The following is a 21,095-nucleotide window of genomic DNA, read 5'->3' as shown; positions in this document are numbered from 1 at the left end:
GAAGGAAAAAGACAGGCGATGGACTCTAAACACTCGCTTGTTGCAGGAGGCGGAGGTGGTGGGAGGCTACAGAGCAATGGTAAAAGAGTATTTGGAACATAATATTGATTCAGGCCCTCCTTTGAATGTAGTCTGGGACGCCATGAAGGCCATGGCTCGGGGATATTTTTTACAACTGGCCAGCAGGCGTGCCCATCTCCAAAGGATGCAACTCGCTAGCTATCTAGATAAAATTCAATGTTTGGAGGCTGATCACAAGGCCAGGGGGTCCCCTGAATCCATTCAGGAATTACGTGCCGTTAGGCTCCAACTAGACGCCATTTACTCAGAGCAATTAAGTTTGGTGCAGGCACAGCAGAAAGCGTGTTCTTATGAATTTACTAACAAACCGGGACGAACCCTTGCCCTTAGATTGCGCAAACAAAGGGTTGACCGCACAATTGTGCATATCCGGGATGGTAAGGTCAATGCTCTGAACACATCCTCTCAGATACGCCTGCGCTTCCAAACTTTCTATCAATCATACTTGCAGGAGATTCAGCCCACTCAAGAGGTTATTTCGGAATACCTAGCTTTCTGCAACCTGTCTTCACTATCCCCTGTACAACAAGCTGATCTGGACAGGCCGGTAACTCCATTGGAGATTCAAAAGGTTATTAAAGGTCTCCCTGCCTAGAAGTCACCTGGGTTAGACAGCTTGCCTAACGAATTTTACAAGACATTTGCCCCAGAGTTGGCCCCTCTTCTTGCTGATTTACTCAATCAAGTCCGAACCAGGGCAATCTTGCCACCTTCTATGATGGAGGCCTGGATTGCGGTAGTTCCAAAAACAGATAAAGACCGCACTGAATGTGCCTCTTACTGCTCCATCTCTATTCTTAATGCAGATGTTAAGATCCTAGCAAAGGTACTCGCAAATCGCCTTGCAATTGTTTTGCCATCTCTTATACACCCCGACCATTTGGAGTTTGTAACTCATTGTCAAGCCATGGATAACATTAGAAGAGCCGTAGATCTGTTATATTTATCTAGACATGCCCAGATCCCTATGTGCCTTTTTAGTCTTGATGCAGAGAAGGCTTTCGACAGGCTCCATTGGCCATTTATGTATCGGGTTTTGGAACACTTTAGGGTAGGCCCTTCTCTTTGTGGCTGGATTCAGGCCTTTTATAACTCTCCTAAATCTTATGTTAGAATAAATGGGGGAAACTCTGCTGTGTTCTTCTTGTTTAGAGGTACTCATCAGGGGTGCCCTCTATCTCCAAAGCTCTTTGCGATTGGTTATGGAACCTTTCGCGTTGAAAGTGCACTTGAATCCTGATATCTCAGGTATCCACTTTGCAAATCAAAATCATAAGCTGTCCTTTTTTGTGGACGATGTACTGATGTTTATTACTCGACCATTAACTTCACTTCCTAAATTTTTGCAGGTTATTAATGAGTACTTAGCTGTATCTGGGTTTAAAATCAACATGAATAAATCGGAGGCCTTGAATGCTACCTTACCTAAGCAGCTATTGGACTCATTGCAGGCCTCCTTTCCCTTCCGTTGGGCCACAGGGCTATCTGGGGGTACTCCTGTCCTCACGCTTCTCTGATTTATTCTCAGCGAGCTATACAGGCCTGCTTAGAGCTATCATTGGAGATCTTGATCATTGGGGAAGACCTAGCCCTCTCCTGGTTTGGCCATATAACTACAGTTAAGATGAATATCCTTCTCCACTTACTCTACTTGTTTCAAGTTCTTCCCTTGAAGATGTCCAGGGGGTTTCTCTCTAAGCTACAAGATCATTTTATACGTGTTATTTTGTCGGGTAGGCTTCGCGTTTACCTAGATCTTTCCTGTACCAAGACAAGAGGCGGGGGGGGGGGGCTTGGGGATCCCCAAACTTTACTAGTATTACACAGCAGCTCGAGCGCATGCAGCTTTAGAATGGTACCAGGCACAGCCCTACAAACTCTGGGTACACTTGGAACAGTTTTCATTAGGCCCCAGGCCACTGGGTGCTCTTATGTGGCTCCCAAGTAAACATAGACATCTTGGGGAGGGGCTGTGGCCTTTGATTTACACCACCTTTCATTATTGGGATAATCTGTTTCTTAGTCAGGCCTGCATCTTGTTACATCTTTCACCCATAGCCTTCAATGCTCTTTTCCCCCTTGACAATGGTCAGAGGATCTTTGCCTGCTGGTATTCTGAGGGTCAGAGGACTTGGGGACAATTTTTCAACGAGGATTCCATTCTAACTTTTCCCTCCTTACAGGAGGAATTTCCTTTTGTGTCAAAAGATAGGTATGCTTACCTTCAGATATCTCATTTTCTTTCCTCGGCTACTATTCGCTCTGCAATTCTACGAGAAGAGTCCTTTTTGGAGGACTTGTGTGAGGACTCCAAGTCCATGAGAGGCTTGGAGGCATATTTTCAAAGCACTTTGGGAGGCTAAGTTCCATAGGTTTCTATGGAACTTTGGGAGGCTAAGTGCTTTGAAAATGAGCTTGTTGATCACCTGTTTGTATAAACACTTGTGTTTACAATCTCCAACATACACATTGCATAGACAGAATTGGCGTACAAGCTGGGCTTGGAGTTAGGAGAGGATGAGTAGGGGGTATTGGAAAGGGCACTGGCGAAGGTGTCTCTTTATGTACCTTTTAAAGAGAATGCTGTAAAAGTATTGTTTCGTTGGTACCTAACACCTGCTCGCCTTTGACGCATTTACCCGGGCTTTTCGGGTATGTGTTGGAGGAGTTGTGGATAAATTGGTACAATGAGCCACATGTGGTGGGCTTGTGTTAAAATTCGTGCTTTTTGGAAAGCAGTTGAATATAGATTACAGAGGTGGTTGGGACACCCCATCCCTTGGTCGCCAATTTTTTTCCTTTTTCCCAAGAAGGTCCCAGGGTTAAAATCTCCTCAAGCTACTTTGGTGCGACACGCCATGTGTGCTGCTTGAGTGCTCACAGCAGCACACTGGAAGCAACAATCTGTCCCTCCACTGGTGAAGTGGCTCAATAAGCTGTGGTACATTTGTGAAATGGAGCGCTTAATAGCAGAGCTTAGGCATCAGATACATAAATGGGAAGTCATCTGGGCGCCTTTTACTTCTCACTGTTCTGCTTGAAATTTCCTTGCTCGGACTGTGTTGGACTATACCTGGGCAGGGGGTTTGCACCTTCTGGGTTTGTGAAGAGGGGGGAGGGCCTAGGAGGTGGTAGTTGAGGGTTAACTTTTCTTATTATGTAAAGTCTTTAAATAGTTTTGAAGTTCTATATGGTAACTTTTTTGCCTGGTTGGGGCTAGAGGGAACCCTGTTTTGACCTTGTATTGTTACCCATATTTCTCGCATATGCTTAACTTGGCAGACTCTTTTGTTACACATGGTTGCTCGTTTCTGTTTTTCCTCTGTGCCAGAACTGTTAATAAAGACTTCATACAAATAAAAATAAAAGTGTAGGAGAAGGTGGGTTTGATGTGGTAGTGGCTATGATGTACAAAAATGTCACTTAAATCCCCCCCTCCATTCCTAGCTTGTTCACCTGTTGCCACCCCAAATATTTCTGCCTAGAGAAACCACTGGTGCTGATATGGGAACACTCATACATGTCCAGAGGAGTCTCAAAGGCTTCTCTGAGCTGGAGGAGAGCACCCGCACACTGTTTCCATCAATGACATCACCATGATGTCTGCCCACATCTCCCCTGTTCATCTGTGGAGAAAATGTCATACAAAGCTAAAAATGTGTTCTTCAATAAGTTGATATTATTGTATAATGGAGTTGCCAATGTTTAGTGATGTTTAATAGTCTGATCACATCAGCTGTAGAAGGACACGTCCCATGAGGTCTGTAGTGCAGTCTCTGCAAAATTACCAAGTGATAAAAATTAGATTTAATAATTGAAGTACTGAATTTCAGACATACTGATTTTGATAAAATGGGGGAATACTTGAAGAAGAAGCTGTTGGTGTGGGAAGGCGTAGGTGAAGTGGAAAAACAGTGGTCCAAGCTAAAGGCTGCTATAAATATGGCAACTAATCTTTTTGTGAGGAAAGTAAACAAAAACAAGAGAAGCAGGAAGCCTATAAGGTTCTCCAAACAAGTAGCTGAAAAAATAAGAGCAAAAGAGGCTTTGTTCAAGAAATACAAAAGAATGCAACGAGAGGATCACGGAAAAGATTATCGGATTAAACTGAAAGAAGCGAAGAGGGAAATACAGCTAGCAAAAGTGCGAGCGGAAGAAAAAATGGCTAAAGATGTAAAGAGAGGTGACAAGACTTTTTTCAGATATATTGGAGAAAGGAGAAGAGATAGGAATGGAATTGCGAGACTGAAAGGTTATGAGAATGGCTATGTGGAGAATGATGAAGATAAAGCGAATGTGCTTAACAATTATTTCTCTTTGGTGTTCATGGAGGAAAATCCTGGAGAAGGACTGCGGTTGGCTGCCGAGGGAACATCTGGGAATGGAGTGGATACTGCGCCGTTTACGGAAGAAAGAGTTTATAAACAGCTGGAGAACCTGAAGGTGAACAAAGCTATGAGGCCGGATGGGATACATCCCAGGATACTGAAGGAGCTCAGAGAGGTTCTGGTGGGACCTCTTAAAGATTTATTTAATAGATCTTTAGAGAAGGGAGAGGTTCCGCGAGATTGGAGATGAGCGGATGTGGTCCCTCTTCACAAACGTGGAGACAGGGAAGAAATGGGAAACTACAGACTGGTAAGTCTGACGTCAGTGGTAGGAAATATAATGGAGTCGCTGCTGAAGGAAAGGATAGTTAACTTTCTAGAAACCGATGGGTTACAGGACCCGAGGCAATATGGCTTTACCAAAGGAAAATCCTGCCAAACGAATCTTATTGACTTTTTTGACTGGGTGACCAAAGAACTGGATGAGGGACATGCGCTAGATGTAATCTACTTGGACTTCAGCAAAGCCTTTGATACGGTCCCCCACAGAAGACTTGTGAATAAGCTGAAAGGGTTGAACTTAGGACAGAAAGTGGTGAACTGGATAAGAAACTGGTTGACCGACAGTTGGCAGAGGGTGGTGGTAAATGGAATCCGCTCAGAGGAAAGGAAGGTGAGCAGTGGAGTTCCTCAGGGGTCGGTGTTGGGGCCTATTCTGTTTAAATATTTATGGGAGATATTGCTGAAGGGTTGGAAGGAAAGGTGTGCCTTTTTGCGGATGACACGAAAATAGCCAATAGAGTGGATACCCTGAAGGGAGTAGAAACGATGAGAAAGATAGAAGAATGGTCGAGGGTCTGGCAGTTCTTCAGAACTGGTTTTAAATCACGATGATTAAGTGTCACGGCTAGCAGCAGCACAACACTACGAGGGCTCTACCGTTCATCTTTATCACACCATAAGCCTTATGGATCTGAGGTAAGTGGACAATAATATCAGTTCCCGTATTTTATAAGTTACAGCATTTAATTAGGGTGGAGAAGGGAGGTAGGCATGTGCTGTGATGTTTTCCAGTTGAAGTGCTGATTTGTTACCGTGACAAATGAGATTAGCACAACAACAAATACTGAGCACTGCAAAATAAAAATATAAAATAATTATATAACATACATATTTTGCTGAGATAATGTGTAATTAATTCTGGTAGTTCTTGAATATCTAGTTAAAATGTAATGCCAAGAAGTGTAGAGCGATGCACTTGGGGTGCAGAAACCCAAAAGACAGATACCAGATAGGAGGGGAGAGATTAGTAAGCTCAGCTCAGGAGAGAGACCTTGGGGTGTTGGTGTCAGAGGATCTGAAGGTGAAGAAACAATGCGACAAGGCGACAGCCGTGGCCAGAAGGATGTTAGGCTGCGTAGAGAGAGGCATAACCAGCAGAAGAAAGGAGATGTTGATGCCCCTCTACAAGTCGTTGGTGAGGCCCCACTTGGAGTATTGTGTTCAGTTTTGGAGGCCATATCTTGCTAAAGATGTAAAAAGACTGGAAGCGGTGCAAAGAAATGCTACGAAAATGGTATGGGATTTGCGTTGCAAACCATACGAGGAGAGACTTGCTGACCTGAACATGAATACCTTGGAGGAAAGGAGAAGCAGAGGTGATATGATACAGACGTTCAAATATTTGAAAGGTATTAATCCGCAAATTAACTTTTTCCGGAGACAGGAAGGTGGTAGCAAATGAACCTTTTTCGGAGATGGGAAGGCGACATGAATTGAGGTTGAAGGGGGGCAGAGTCAGGACTAATGTCAGGAAGTATTTTTTCACGGAGAGGGTGGTGGATATGTGGAATGCCCTCCCGCAGGAGGTGGTGGAGATGAAAATGGTAATGGAATTCAAACATGCGTGGGATAAACACAAAGGAATCCTGTTTAGAAGGAATGGTTCCATGGAATCTTAGCGGAGATTGAGCGGCGACGCCGGAAATTGGAAACAAAACAGGAGCTGGACAGACATCTACAGTCCACGCCCTGATTGTGACTGAATAGATAGAGATGGGCTGGAGTGTAAATTTTAAGGGGCTTCAATGTTAGCTTCAGACCTTAGTACAAAAACAGTACTGAGCAGACATCTACGGTCTGTGCTCTGAGAAAGGCAAGGACAAATCAAACTTGGGTATACATATAAAGTATCACATACCATGTAAAATGAGTTTATCTTGTTGGGCAGCCTGGATGGATTGTACAGGTCTTTATCTGCCATCATTTACTATGTATATACTAGCCGTTGAGCCCGTAAAAACGGGCTAGTATAGGAAAGGGGGTTTCAAAGGCCCCTTCCCCTCGCCGTTGCAAGGCCGCCCCCCCCCCCCCCCGCCGAGCTCACCGCTGCCCCTCACCCTCTGAGGTCGCCGCTACGGCCCCCCCCCTCGGAGTCGCCGCCACCCCTCCACCCGGGCCGGGCCCTCGCTTCGCTATTGAACAGCGCTGGAACGCAGCACACAGCTCAGCTCAGCTCCCGTCGGCCTTCCTTCTTCTCTGCCTGTGTCCCGCCCTTGTGTGACATAACGTCGGCGAGGGCGGGACACAGGCAGGGAAGAAAGGCCAACGGGAGCTCAGCTGAGCTGTGTGCTGCGTTCTGGCGCTGTTCAATAGCGAAGCGAGGGCCCGGACCGGGTGGAGTGTGGGTGGCGGCGGTGACTCCGGGTGAGGGACCGGTGGCGGCGACCTTGGGGGGGGGAGCGGTAGTGACGGCGGTTCCCTCCCTCTCTCCCTCCCCCTGCGCAGGTTCCCTCTCTGTGCCGCCACCGTCATCACGTATTGACGCGGGGGCGGGACAGAGAGGGAAGTCTCTACTGCGCATTTGCGAGTCGGTCACTCGCCATTTATATGTTTGATGTTACTATGAAGTGAGATGATCTGAGCTGGCAGTCACAGAACAGTGAGACATGACACAGTCAGTCTCATTACAGAGCTCAGAGGACAGGAAATGTGTCATATGGCAAATGACACGCAGGTGGCACCTTAAAGAAAAATTAATTTAAAACATGGTCTTTCAAAGACTGGGGTCCACTTTGTCACATGTACGTCCTTGAAAGTTAAGTCTAAACAGTAATGAGTTTATTGAGGACTCCACCAGACTATGGGGTCCAGGGGCGTAGTGAGCTGCTGAACTACTGCATTGTGCTATGGGAACATGAGGGACCAATGAGGAGACTTGTTTTATGCAGCCTGTCAGTGAGTCAACCAATTAGAATCTTTATTTCATCCATTTGCTCAGTAGAGGAGTCCCATAGGGTAAAATTAAAGATGCTAACCAATAACATTGTTTTTCTGTAAGTTTGTCAGTGAATGATAACCAATAACAGAGTGTCTCTCATTGAATACGTGAACCTACCAATGAGAGCAGAGGTGGGTATGTGAAGAGCCAATGAGAAATCTCTGCACATGTTTATTAATGTTTCTCCTCCCTTCCCTGCAGTGAATGTGACTCTGGATCCTGAAACTGCTCATCCTATGCTCATCCTGACTGAGGATTTGAAAAGTGTCAGACTTGGAGACACAAGACAGAAGCTGCCGGACAATCCCCAGAGATTTGATTTTTATCGTTGTGTCCTGGGGTGTGAGAGCTTCACCTCGGGGAGACATTACTGGGAGGTGGAGGTGGGAGACAAGACTGACTGGGATTTGGGGGTTTGTAAAGAGTCTGTGAACAGGAAGGGGATGATTAGCCTATTACCTGAGGATGGATACTGGACAGTGACACTGGTTAATAGAGATAAATACTGGGCCCGCACCTCCAACTGGATCCTGCTCCCCCTCAGTGTGAGACCCTGGGCAGTGGGGATTTTCCTGGACTATGAGGCAGGAAAGGTCTCATTTTACAATGCAGATAATAAATCTCATCTCTTCACCTTCACCAACACCTTCACTGAGAAACTCCAACCATATTTCAGTCCTTGTTCTAACAGAGGAGGTAAAAATGTGGGGGCTCTGAGAATCCACCCAGTGCCAAACTGGGAATGAGTGAACCAGACTTAGTGGTCTGATATATAATCTGGGAGTTGATTTTTGAGATCTGGATAAGAAGAATCAGAGAGTGTTACTTGTGAGCTGTGCTGTTCAGGTTCACTATATACAATCTGTGATCTGATTTTCCAAACTTAGACTAACCTTGTAAAGAAAATGTACTGTTGAAACAATAAGTGGGGGGAAAAATTAATAATGACAATAAAATCATTTTAGAATACTCAAAAGAAAATGAATGACATTTCATTAGCAGCTGGAGAGGTGGGATTAGAGCTTGTGAATATGAGGAAGGGGCTCAGTGACACTGTGAGAGACACAGATGTGGGACTAGAGCCTATGAATGTCAGGAGGAGTCTAAGTGGCACAGTGAGAGTGACAGAGATCAGATTAATGCCTGTGAATGTGAAGAGGGGTCTCAGTAACACAGTGAGAGTGACAGAGATGATTTAGAGCCTATGAATGTGAGGAGGTGTTTCAGTAATACAGTGAGAGTCAGAGGTGGGATCAGAGCCTGTGAATGTGAGTAGGGGTCTCAGTAACAGTGAGAGTGACAGTTCGGTTTAAAGCCTCTGAATATGAGGAAGAGTCTCAGTGACAGAGTGGCAGTGGTTGGTTTAATGCCTGTGAATATGAGTAGGGGTCTCAGTAATACAGTGAGAGATGTGGAATCAGAGCCTGTGAATGTGAGGAGGGGTCTCAGTAACACACTGAGTGTGAGAGGTGGGATTAGAGTCTGAATGTGAGGAGGGGTTGAAATAACACAGTGAGAGTGATAGAGATGGGATCATTGTCAGTGAATGTGAGGAGGGGTCTAAGTGACACAATGAGAGTTAAAGTCTGTGGATGTCAGGAGGTAGCTCATTGAGAATGTAGGACTTACAGAGGTCTGCTTAAAGCCTATGAATGTGAAGCGGGGTCTCAGTGAAGGTGAGAGTGACAGAGGTTGGTTTAACTCCTGTGAATGTGAGGAGAGGTCTCAGTAACAGAGTGAGAGGTGGGATCAGAGCCTGTGAATGTGAGGAGGGGTGTCTCAGTAACACAGTGAGTGAGAGGTGTGATCAGAGCCTGTAAATGTGAGGAGGGGTCTCAGTAACACAGTGAGAGTGATAGAGGTGGGACTAGAGCCAGTGAATATGAGGAGGGGTCTCAGTAACACAGTGAGTGAGAGGTGGGATCAGGGCCCATGTGAGAGTGACAGGTTGGTTTAAAGCCTCTGAATATGAGGAGGGGTCTCAGTGACACAGAGTGATAGAGGCTGGTTTAATGCCTGTGAATATGAGGAGGGGTCTCGGTGACACAGTGATAGTGACAGAGGTGGGATTAGAGCCTGAGACTGTGAGGAGGAGACTCATTGATACAGTCACAGAGATGGGATCAGAGTCTGTGAATGTAGAAACCCCTACAGTGATGATATTCATGAAATACAATTTTCTCCCAACTAGTTTCTGGAGCACAGCAGTGAATCTCAGCTCAAATCACAATTCTTATCAGGATGAGTTCTTTATTATTCTGGGTTAGTCATGTGCCAGCAAAGTAGCAGAGACAAATTCCAAGCCTGCAGCCGACCTTAATATGCAGCTGTGTGAGAGCATTCAGGAATTTCTCCCAAATGTTTTCTCTGCCACATAAGGCAGAGCTTACATTTTTATACACTTTTATCACTTTGATGTTAGTAACCTCAATTTGGTCTCTTTCAGCTTCAATGCTTTGTTTAGACAATATTTCTAAGAATACTAATGTAATTAAGCATATGTTCTTGACTAGGCTTCATCCATCATTCTGTAATTCTCATTTTACTCTCTACTCTGATAAAACAACTGATTGTATGATCTGAGGTTCCCATTCCCCTTCCCTGTGCTCTTGAATACAAGTAAAGTTCATTTTCCTATTCCATAAGTTGATGAGGCATCTGGAAGCTCTAAAGCCTAATTCCTCCTCCTGCTGGCCCTGGATTCACAGAATTCATTTTCCCAGACCACAGCAGAGCCTTCTTGTCTCCTAAGAAAAACATGGTCTTGTGGCCTTGGACATTAGGGGGCTCAAGACCTCACTCCCAGTGCCCAGATCTCCCGTTTCCACATCCTCTGAGGACAGGGAAATATCTACTGTACCTGAATATCTTGAACAACTACTGGAAAGACATGAGCAAAGTACAAGTAAAGAAAGAAATAGTAAGAAGCAGCACTTCTCAACACTGGGTTTTGCTCCAAAAATGAAATTTACTGAGGTACTTGGTAAACAAAAATGTGCAGAGTCTTCTGGTAACATTCGGAGCAGAACAAATATTCTAGAAGGTCACAGAAAACCACAATTCATGTACAAAGAGGCTGCTGACCATCAGGGGTTTTCAACCCAGTCCTCGGGCACACCCAGCCAGTTGGGTTTTCAGGTTCTCCACATTAAATTCAATGGGGATATCCTGAAAACTCTGACTGGCTGGGTGTGTGCCTTGAGGACTTGGTTGAATACCTCTGATCTACTGGGATAATGAGCAGATTGTGTATACACAATAACCATGGGGTCAATTTTCAAAAACCCTTATCATTAGAACAGCAGCCATTATACAGATAAGTGCTCTGTCTGTGAATTTTCAGTCGCTGTCTGAATGGTACAGGAGAAATTAAATTCTTACAGAGTGTCCCAGTGCTGTCCGGATAGTGACAGGCCAGAGCACAGGCTAACTCTATCGATAGTAAGAAATACTCAGCTGCTGTTTGAATAACCATGAGTTTTAATTACAGGATAATAAAAAGGCTAATTTAAACCACATAGTCAGTGGCTGAATATTGTCGTTATCCTTAGAGCTGGTGGTGGTCTTGGCTTCACACATAAATTTGGTGCCACTTGCACGGTCTTTGAATATTAACCTGTCAGTAGCCCTGTTTATTCAGCTCTTGATCACATAAACTCCACCTACATCCACACACACTTTGTTCAGCTAATGTTATATGTCACGCTAGTTCTGTGTGTGTATTATTTCTTAACTTTTGCATGCTTGAGGGATTGAGCACAATACAATCTTAGACTTTTTCTGGCATTAAATTGAAAGGGAGATTATATATCCGACCTCTGACATAGCCTTCTGGTCCCGCGAACCAGGAAGTTGCATCAGAGAGAAGGCTTGGGCTGGCACAAGCAGGGGGAATGTGTTGCTGCTTGCTGCCAGTGAAGAAGTAAAGAATTTAAAGGTGACAGGGGGGTTGGGGAAGTGGAATTAAGTGACCCTCTGCAATCTCCTGGAGGAACAGATGCCAGGAGTCTGCAGCTGGCGGTGCTGCTATGAGCCTGTACTCACCCGTCACTACTCCACTGGTAATTTATGAAGGACTATATGGTATATGCATTTTTCTGGCACTTAGATGTGCACACATGCCAGCTGTCTGGCTGGTGTAAATTCTTGAGCCTAAGTGCATGTAGATACCGGGTAATGTTAGTATTCTCTAAAAGAAAGTAAGCAACGACTTTCTTTTGTAGGTTAGGCATCTATCAGGTACTCTCTGCGCATCTATATATAGGATCAACTAAAATAAATATTCTTCGGGTGCAGTATTCACTCTCACTGTTAATAAGACCCCTCCTCACATTCACAGGCTCTGATCCCACCTCTCACTGTTTCTGAGACCCCTCCTCACATTATAGAATAACTGCTATACTTAGAAAACATCCGCTGCCTCAAAATGACCAATTAACTACATGTAGTGCAGTCTGATATACAGCAGGGAAAAGGCCTCAAAGAGCTTACAGATATGAATTTATCTGTTGAAGCTAAATCGGATCAAAAGATCCTGCCTTCATCATTGGCCAAAAACCCTATGATGTACTGTCTCTCCTGCTGGTGTAGCTCATATGTAATCCACTAATCCTTTGTGTAAATAAATGTTTCAATATAGAAGCTTATAGTAAGCAGCGCCACTTATCTTTATGTTGGTGCTTCTGAACCGTGTTGCCATGCTGAACTCCACTCTCCTTCTTTCATGCGCCGAGCCGACATTGGCCAGCATTTCGAATGGCTGCTTCAGGGCCTCGGTATCACACTTGCTTTACTGCTTATTGCTTCTGAGCTCTTCTGCCTCACTGCAAACTGGGTGTTTCTTCCCTTCACCAGCAGACTGCCAGTTGGCCCCAGATGCTTAATTGCCTTGTGGTTCTGAGATCTACCTGCTCTCTTCCAGACTGCTTGTCCCCCATCAGGCATTGTCTGTCGGCTCTGCAGCCGCTCCTCTCGCCTCTCAGGTCACTGCCCCTGGAGTAGAACCCGGAGGAGCACTGCAACGTGAGAGGCGAGAGGAGCGGCTGCAGAGCCGACAGCCAATGCCTGATGGCTGCCTGCGGTGCCACGCTTGCTTTTTACTTTCAACATTTTTATTGATGAATTTCAAATTTAAACATACAATCAGTAAAGCCAAAGTAAAACAGACCTTCATCGACCTTTTAACAATATGACCCTGCCCCACCCCTCAAAATTGTACCAAACTAGCGACAAATGCAGTGTCTATGAATCCCACCAAATCAAAATACCCCTATCAATATGCTTTACATTGCTTTTTTATACACAACGCCATCTATACGCATGTTATACCGTGAGGATTCTTCAGACCATTCCACATATTAACCCCTCCCCATCCCCACCTCCCCCTCCCTTCCCTCCCACCCATTCTATACCAACCTATACATACCCATGACTTTCCATATGCCTTCTATCCCATAGAACTCCCTCCCCTAAGTCAGCCTTTACTTAAATCATCCAATGGTTCAATACAAGCATCTTGAATTTCCAGTAAACTCACATGTCTCCTATTATCCCCACGCTTGCTTTTAAAAAACAGCTGTTTTTGTAGCGGCTGGACTTGGCAGGTCTGTGTTGGGTGGGCGGGCCTGGAGGGAAAGTGGCTGGGCCTGGGCGGCAACCTTGGGGAGATGAGGAGAGAAAGAGGAAAAACAGATGGAAGGATGGAGAGAGAGACACGATGGAAGGATGGGGAGAGAAAGGGGGAGAGGATCCTGAGAGGGGGTGGAGGGGGTCCTGAGACCAGAGAGGGAGGGTGGAAGGGGGTCTTGAGACCACAGATAGGGGGGAGGGAGGGGGTCCTGAGACCAGAGGGGAGGGGTGGTCCTGAGAGCAGAGTGGAGGGGGTCCAGAGACCTGAGAGGGAGGGAGGGGGGAGAGGGTCCAGAGACCAGAGGGGGAGGGGGGAAGGGGGTCTTGAGACCAGAGAGGGAGGGGGGAGGTATCTCTGTCACACACACATACTCTCTCTCACAGTCAGTGTCTTTCTCTCACTCTCACATACTGTCTCTCACACACTCTTTGTCTCACACGGTATCACATTCACTCTCTATGTGTCAAACAGTCACTCTCAAACACTCTCTCGATCTCATACACTTTCCCAGTCTCACAGAGAGTCTGTGCATCACACACATACTCTCACACTGTCTCACACATACTCTCTCTCACACACTCTCTCACAGACACACTCGCACCCACACTCACTCTCTCTCTCTGTCACACACTCACACGTTCACTCTCTCTCACACAGTCACTCTCACACACACTCCGAGGAAAACCTTGATAGCGCCTGTTTCATTTGTGTCAGAAATGGGCCTTTTTTACTAGTATAATATATAGCGCATAATATATTATACTGATACAGTTTAGAACTTGCTGCCAACCCAGAAATTTATTAGTAAACCAAGTGACCTAGAGTCAGATTGAGAAGCTTCCCAGTTGTGAAGACTTGTGATAATCACACACTGCAGGACTGATATATGAAATAATAATAATATTAACCAGGGCAGGAGATGTCATCCAAATAGAAGAGCATCTGGATGGAAGAGATATTAAAACAAGAATGACGAGAGCCATTAAATGCCCACGAGAGGTTTAGTTCTCAAAAGACAGATTTATCAAGGAAAATGTTTCTGTTTCAGTGTAAGAAAAAGTTAAAGGTGACCCCAGGAGTCTACCAAAACCCCTTTGGAGTATTTTACATATTTGCTTAGGTTTTAGGCAGCATAAAAATGTGCCAATAAAAATAATCTCTCTATATAAAACGCACCGCCAGCGTTCTAATGAAGCCAGAAGTCTCCAAGTTCTAAGTTTGTAGTTGTGTAGATCACTGTTTGCCCATAGTGTCTGCCCCGCCCTTGCGTCACAACGTGATGACGTCGAGGGCGGAGCACTGACACCGAATCGCATTGCTCACCCGTTGCTACTCCACGAAACGTGATGACAGACGCATCACGGACCTATGACAACGACCTGCATGAAAAAAGGAAGGAGTATCAGCATCTGACAATGAAGGAATCACAGAAACGTTGCCAGGCAACGGAAGGAGACGTCAGACGCATGACGGACCAATCACGAGCAACTGCATGGGAACAAGAGAGGAGAATGAGCAGCACAACCGATCACTTTCTCTGCAGCATGGAGAGGGGGAACATCGCTGGAAGGAGAATACTATTTGGATGCCCATGCTCCTGCTCTCGGTATGTGACGGCGCAAACAGACACCCAGAAACACAGTTGCAGCCTCCCTAAAAAACGCCCTCCCAGACAAAACTACCCACTGTCCCAACGTTCCCGGCACCTCAGCCAACCTCCCTCCAAGTTACACACACCCACAAAAGTACTGCATCATAATGGCGCTGCAAACTCACACCCAGAAATCAACTTGCAGCCTCCCTAACAAACATCCTCCAACACACAACTAGGGAGGGGGGGACCCTGGAACTCAGAGGGAGGCGGGGAGGACCCTGGAACTCGGAGGGAGGGGGGACCCTGGAACTGGGAGGGGGGACCCTGGAACTGGGAGGGAGGCAGCAACTTGGAGGGAAGGGGAATCCTTGAACTTGGAGGGAGGGGGGGACCATGGAACTGGGAGGGAGGGGACGACCCTGGAACTCGGAGGGAGGGAGGGAGGGGGGAGACGGCCCTGGAACTCGGAGGGACGGAGGGTGAGAACACATTTATCCTGATAATCACTTTCAAAACATTAATTGCAGAAAGGCATTACTTTGCTAGCGCCCGTTTCATTGGTTTCAGAAATGGGCCTTTTATCCTATTTACAAATATTTTTACTCCTTTTCCCACAGTTCTTCCACCACAGGAGAATGAGATGCAGAGCTTGTTCTCTCCTCTCTGTTTTCCCAGCACTTCCTGCACCCTATTTCCTTCTCTTCCTTTTCTTCAGCAGGAAGAACACACTTTGCGCACGATACAGTAAATGGCACCCAAACTTAGGATCCACACTAAGCTGGATTTTTTAGAATACTGTCTTAGGGGCCCTTTTACAAAGGTGCGGTAGGCTCTACACGTGTGCCTGGCGGTAATTTCTGATTTAGTGCACGCCTATACTGCCGGGACAAATTATTTTTTTATTTCCGACCACAGGAGGTGTTTGCAGGGTTAATCTGCAGTTGGCGTGCGCCGACCGGTCACCGCACATGTAGCGGGTGAGCCCTCACCACTAGATCAATGGGTAGTGTTAAGGGGTCAGGCTGTAAATAGGCCCTTTTTCCAAGATGTGATAAAAACTGGCCTGGTGCACGCCAAAAACACATGCCCACACTACCGCAGGCCACTTTTTTGCCATGGATTAGTAAAAGGACCCCTTAGTGTGCATTTTGCGTCTCACTATGGGGGTCAGCATTTATGCCTGCCAAAACCTGGTGCCTAATTTATGGCACTTGGGCGCACATTCTTTAACATTGTACCTAACTTCTGGGAATGCCCCTTCCATGGCCATGCCCCTTTGGAATTGTGTGCTATGAAATTTAGGCACATGTTATAGAATACGATGCAGGGCAGATCACGAGTAAATCCGAATTAATGCCAATCAATGTCAATAATTGATTGGTATCGCCTGATTAATTAGGTTAAGTGCAGATTTGTGTTGACCCTATATAGTTTATGGACTATTGTTTATAATGTTCAAGTGTCACCATGGAGTAATGGTGCCACCATGTGGTCACCTAATGATTTGCAGCTCTTGGATATTTTTGTTGTTTTGTAAATGTCTGCCTCTTTATTTTCCAGATAACTTGATCTATAGCAACAAATGTTTTGGGATAGGTGTAGCTATATTTCTCCGAGGACAAGCAGGCTGCTTGTTCTCACTGATGGGTGACGTCCACGGCAGCCCCTCCAATCGGAAACTTCACTAGCAAAGGCCTTTGCTAGTCCTCGCGCGCCCATGCGCACCGCGCATGCGCGGCCGTCTTCCCTCCCGAACCGGCTCGTGTTCGTCAGTCTTCTTTTGTCCGCGCTCGGGACGGTCGTGTTTTGCGCCGTTTCGCACCCCTCAAAGTTGACCCTCGCGCGTCTTCGCGATTTCGCTAAAAAAAAAAAATAAAGAGAAGACTTCGGTCTTGTCCCTTCCCGTGTGTCCAGTTTGTTTCCCCGACATAAGTTTCCTTTCGCTTTCGGGGTCGGCCTTTTTTGGGGCCTCGGTACGGGGTTTCTTTTTCTCTCTCCCTTATTTTGGTGCCCTTCGTCGCCATTATGAATTTTGATTTCGCCAGCGTGATTTTTCCGCCCATGACATCGAAGTCTCCCAGCGGCTTCAAGAAGTGCACCCAGTGCGCCCGGGTAATCTCGCTCACTGATAGGCACGCTTCGTGTCTTCAGTGTCTGGGGGCTGGGCACCGCCCGCAGGCCTGTAGTCTTTGTGCTCTTTTACAGAAGAGGACTCAGGTTGCGAGATTGGCCCAGTGGAACGTGTTGTTCTCGGGCTCTTCGTCGACAACAGCACTGGAGTCATCGAGTGCATCGACGTCGACAGCGTCAAGACCTTCGACCTCGGCATCGACTGTATCGACTTCATCGAGGTATCGACCCTCTGCATCGTCGGTACCGAGACATCGGAAGGCTGCGTCGGCGTCGGTGGTATCGGGACCTCCGCTGTTGCTGATGTCGTCGGACGGTGGTGCTTCGACTGGAGTGCAGGTGAGGGCTGTCCATTCCCCTGCTGGTGGCGGTGAGCCTTCGGGTGGGTCTCCTCCCGCCCTGAGGGCTCCTGCGGTACAGCCCCCCCGAGACCGACCTTCTTCGGCCTCGGCCCCGAGGAAGAGACGGTTGTATTCTGCGTCCTCCTCATCGGTACCGGGAAGCTCCGGTGACATGCTTCGTTTGAAGAAGTCAAAGAAGCATCGACACCGGTCCCCTTCCCGCGTCGGTACCGAGAGCTCTGGGTCGCCAAGGGAGTCGGCACCCAGTAGGCATCGGCACCGAGAGGACCGCTCACCCTCTGTTCAGGATGTGTCGATGCGCTCCACCTTGGACAGCCCGGAACAGCCTCCACGCCCGGAACAGACTCTGACCTCGACGCCTGCATCGGCTTCCATGTCTTTCTCCACAGCCGCTCTGCACGAGAGTCTCCGGGCCGTTCTCCCAGAGATCCTGGGAGAGCTGTTGCGCCCTTCCCCTCCGGTACCGGGGGTGCTTGCACCACCGGTACCGTCGAGTGAGGCGCCGGCTAGCCCCTTGCCCGGGGTGAGGTCTCCGACATCGGTACCGCTTGCGGTATCGACTGCGGTCGCCTCCCAGGAAGGCTCCCCGTCGGCGGAGGGAGCTTCGCCGGTTCGGGCGAGGGAGTCTACCTCTCGACGATCCCACCGTGGCCGTGTTTCCACGGAGTCGAGTCGGGCACGGTTGCAGACACAGGTCCGTGAACTTGCGTCTGACACCGATTGTGAGGCCTCGTGGGAAGAGGAAGAGGACATCAGATATTTCTCTGACGAGGAGTCTGATGGCCTTCCTTCTGATCCCACTTCCTCTCCTGAAAGGCAGCTTTCTCCTCCTGAGAGTCTGTCTTTTGCGGCCTTTGTCTGGGAGATGTCTACGGCCATCCCCTTCCCGGTGGTCGTGGAGGATGAGCCCAGGGCTGAAATGTTTGAGCTCTTGGACTATCCTTCTCCACCTAAGGAAGTTTCCACAGTACCCATGCATCATGTCCTAAAAAAGACATTGCTGGCGAACTGGACCAAGCCTCTAAGTAATCCCCACATTCCCAAGAAGATCGAGTCCCAGTACCGGATCCATGGGGACCCAGAGCTGATGCGCACTCAGTTGCCTCACGACTCTGGTGTGATGGATCTGGCCCTAAAGAAGGCTAAGAGTTCTAGGGAGCATGCTTCGGCGCCCCTGGGCAAGGACGGTAGAACTTTAGACTCCTTTGGGAGGAAGGCCTACCATTCTTCTATGCTTGTGGCCAAAATTCAGTCTTACCAGCTCTACATGAGCATCCATATGCGGAACAATGTGCGGCAGTTGGCGGGCTTGGTGGACAAGCTCCCTCCTGAGCAAGCCAAGCCATTTCAGGAGGTGGTCAGGCAGCTGAAGGCGTGCAGAAAATTCCTGGCCAGAGGGGTATATGATACCTTTGATGTTGCGTCCAGGGCCGCTGCTCAAGGTGTGGTGATGCGCAGACTCTGATGGCTGCGTGCCTCCGACCTGGAGAATAGATCCAGCAGCGAATTACGGACTCCCCTTGCTGAGCGGACAACATTTTTGGAGAGAAAGTCGAACAGGTGGTAGAGCAGCTCCACCAGCGGGATACCGCTTTCGACAAGTTCTCCCGCCGGCAGCCTTCAGCATCTACCTCCTCAGATAGACGTTTTTATGGGGGAAGGAGGGCTGTTCCCTACTCTTCTGGTAAGCGTAGGTACAATCCTCCTTCTCGACAGCCTGCGGCCCAGGCTAAGCCCCAGCGCGCTCGCTCTCGTCAGCAGCGTGCGCCTCAGCAAGGCCCCACGGCTCCCCAGCAAAAGCAGGGGGCGAGCTTTTGACTGGCTCCAGCAGAGCATAGCTGACATCAACGTATCAGTGCCGGGCGATCTGCCAGTCGGGGGGAGGTTGAAAGTTTTTCACCAAAGGTGGCCTCTCATAACCTCCAACCGTTGGGTTCTTCAAATAGTCCGGCAAGGATACACCCTCAATTTGGCCTTGAAACTTCCAAATTGCCCACCGGGAGCTCAATCCTACAGCTTCCAGCACAAGCAGGTACTTGCAGAGGAACTCTCCGCCCTTCTCAGCGCCAATGCGGTCAAACCCGTGCCATCCGGGCAAGAAGGGCTGGGATTCTATTCCAGGTACTTCCTTGTGGAAAAGAAAACGGGGGATGCGTCCCATCCTAGACCTAAGGGCCCTGAACAAATATCTGGTCAAGGAAAAGTTCAGGATGCTTTCCCTGCAGTGAATGTGACTCTGGATCCTGAAACTGCGCATCCTAGTCTCATCCTGACTGAGGATCGGAAAAGTGTCAGACAGGGAGACACAAGACAGGACCTGCCGGACAATCCCCAGGGATTTGATTTTGTTGTCAGTGTCCTGGGGTTTGAGAGCTTCACCTCAGGGAGACATTACTGGGAGGTGGAGGTGGGAGACAAGACTGACTGGGATTTGGGGGTTTGTAAAGATTCTGTGAGCAGGAAGGGGATGATTAGCCTAGCACCTAAGGATGGATACTGGGCAATGACACTAAGAGATGAGATGAATACTTGGCCTGCACCTCCCTCTGGACCCTGCTCCACCTGAGTGTGAGACCCTGGGCAGTGGGGATTTTCCTGGACTATGAGGCAGGAAAGGTCTCATTTTACAATGCAGATAATAAATCTCATCTCTTCACCTTCACTGACACCTTTACTGAGAAACTCCGGCCTTATTTCACTCCTTGTTCTAACAGAGGAGGTAAAAATGCGGGAGCTCTGAGAATCTACCCAGTGCCAGACTGGGAATGAGTGAGCCAGAATCAAGGGTCTGATATATAATCTGGGAATTGATTTTCAGATCTGGATAAGAAGAATCAGAGAGTGTTACTTGTGAGCTGTGCTGTTCAGGTTCACTATATACAATCTGTGATCTGATTTTCCAAACTTAGACTAACCTTGTAAAGAAAATGTACTGTTGAAAAAATGAGTGGTGAAAAAAAATTAATAATGACAATAAAATAATTGTAGAATACTCAAAAAAAATGAATAACATTTCATTAGCAGCTGGAGAGGTGGGATTAGAGCTTGTGAATATGAGGAAGGGGCTCAGTGACACTGTGAGAGACACAGATGTGGGACTAGAGCCTGTGAATGTCAGGGAATGTCTCAGTGAGAGTGATGGAGGTCAGTTTAATGCCTGTGAATGTGAAGAGGGGGTCTCAGTAACACAGATGGGCATAATCGAACGGCGCCAGCGATGTATTTTGGCGGCGCCACAAACAGCTGGCCAGACCCGTATTTTCAAAAAAGATGGCCGGCCATCTTTTGTTTCGACAATACGGTTCCGGCCAGCCAAATGCCTTGGATTTGGCCGGGGTTTGAGATGGCCGGCTTCATTTTTTAGCGATAATGGAAAGTTATGTCGGCCATCAGGGCCTGTGTGAGAGTGACAGGTTGGTTTAAAGCCTCTGAATATGAGGAGGGGTCTCAGTGACACAGTGATAGTGACAGAGGTGGGATTAGAGCCTGAGACTGTGAGGAGGAGTCTCATTGATACAGTCACAGAGATGGGATCAGAGTCTGTGAATGCAGAAACCCCTACAGTGATGATATTCATGAAATACAATTTTCTCCCAACTAGTTTCTGGAGCACAGCAGTGAATCTTGACTCAAATCACAGTTCTTATCAGGATGAGTTCTTTATTATTCTGGGTTAGTCATGTGCCAGCAA

General features: G+C 47.4%; 1 protein-coding gene and 1 pseudogene across 1 annotated transcript in view; both read left to right on the top strand.

The window, feature by feature from the left end:
• The window catches only part of LOC115464430, a 153,331-nt gene extending 144,712 nt beyond the window's left edge, over positions 1-8,619 (top strand). The window contains exon 9 of the mRNA XM_030194811.1: positions 7,891-8,619. Within this exon, the coding sequence (XP_030050671.1) occupies positions 7,891-8,435 (545 nt within the window). The 3' untranslated portion in view covers positions 8,436-8,619. The remainder of the gene's footprint in view (positions 1-7,890) is intronic.
• A 50-nt stretch (positions 8,620-8,669) lies between these two features.
• On the top strand, positions 8,670-20,203 carry LOC115464429 (annotated as a pseudogene).
• The last annotated feature ends 892 nt before the right edge of the window (positions 20,204-21,095 follow it).

The sequence above is a fragment of the Microcaecilia unicolor genome, chromosome 3 (assembly GCF_901765095.1).
Source record: "Microcaecilia unicolor chromosome 3, aMicUni1.1, whole genome shotgun sequence".
NCBI classification, from domain to species: Eukaryota; Metazoa; Chordata; class Amphibia; order Gymnophiona; family Siphonopidae; genus Microcaecilia; species Microcaecilia unicolor.
The sequence above is the reverse complement of the archived record's forward strand: the minus strand, read 5'-3'. Positions and strand labels throughout refer to the sequence as shown.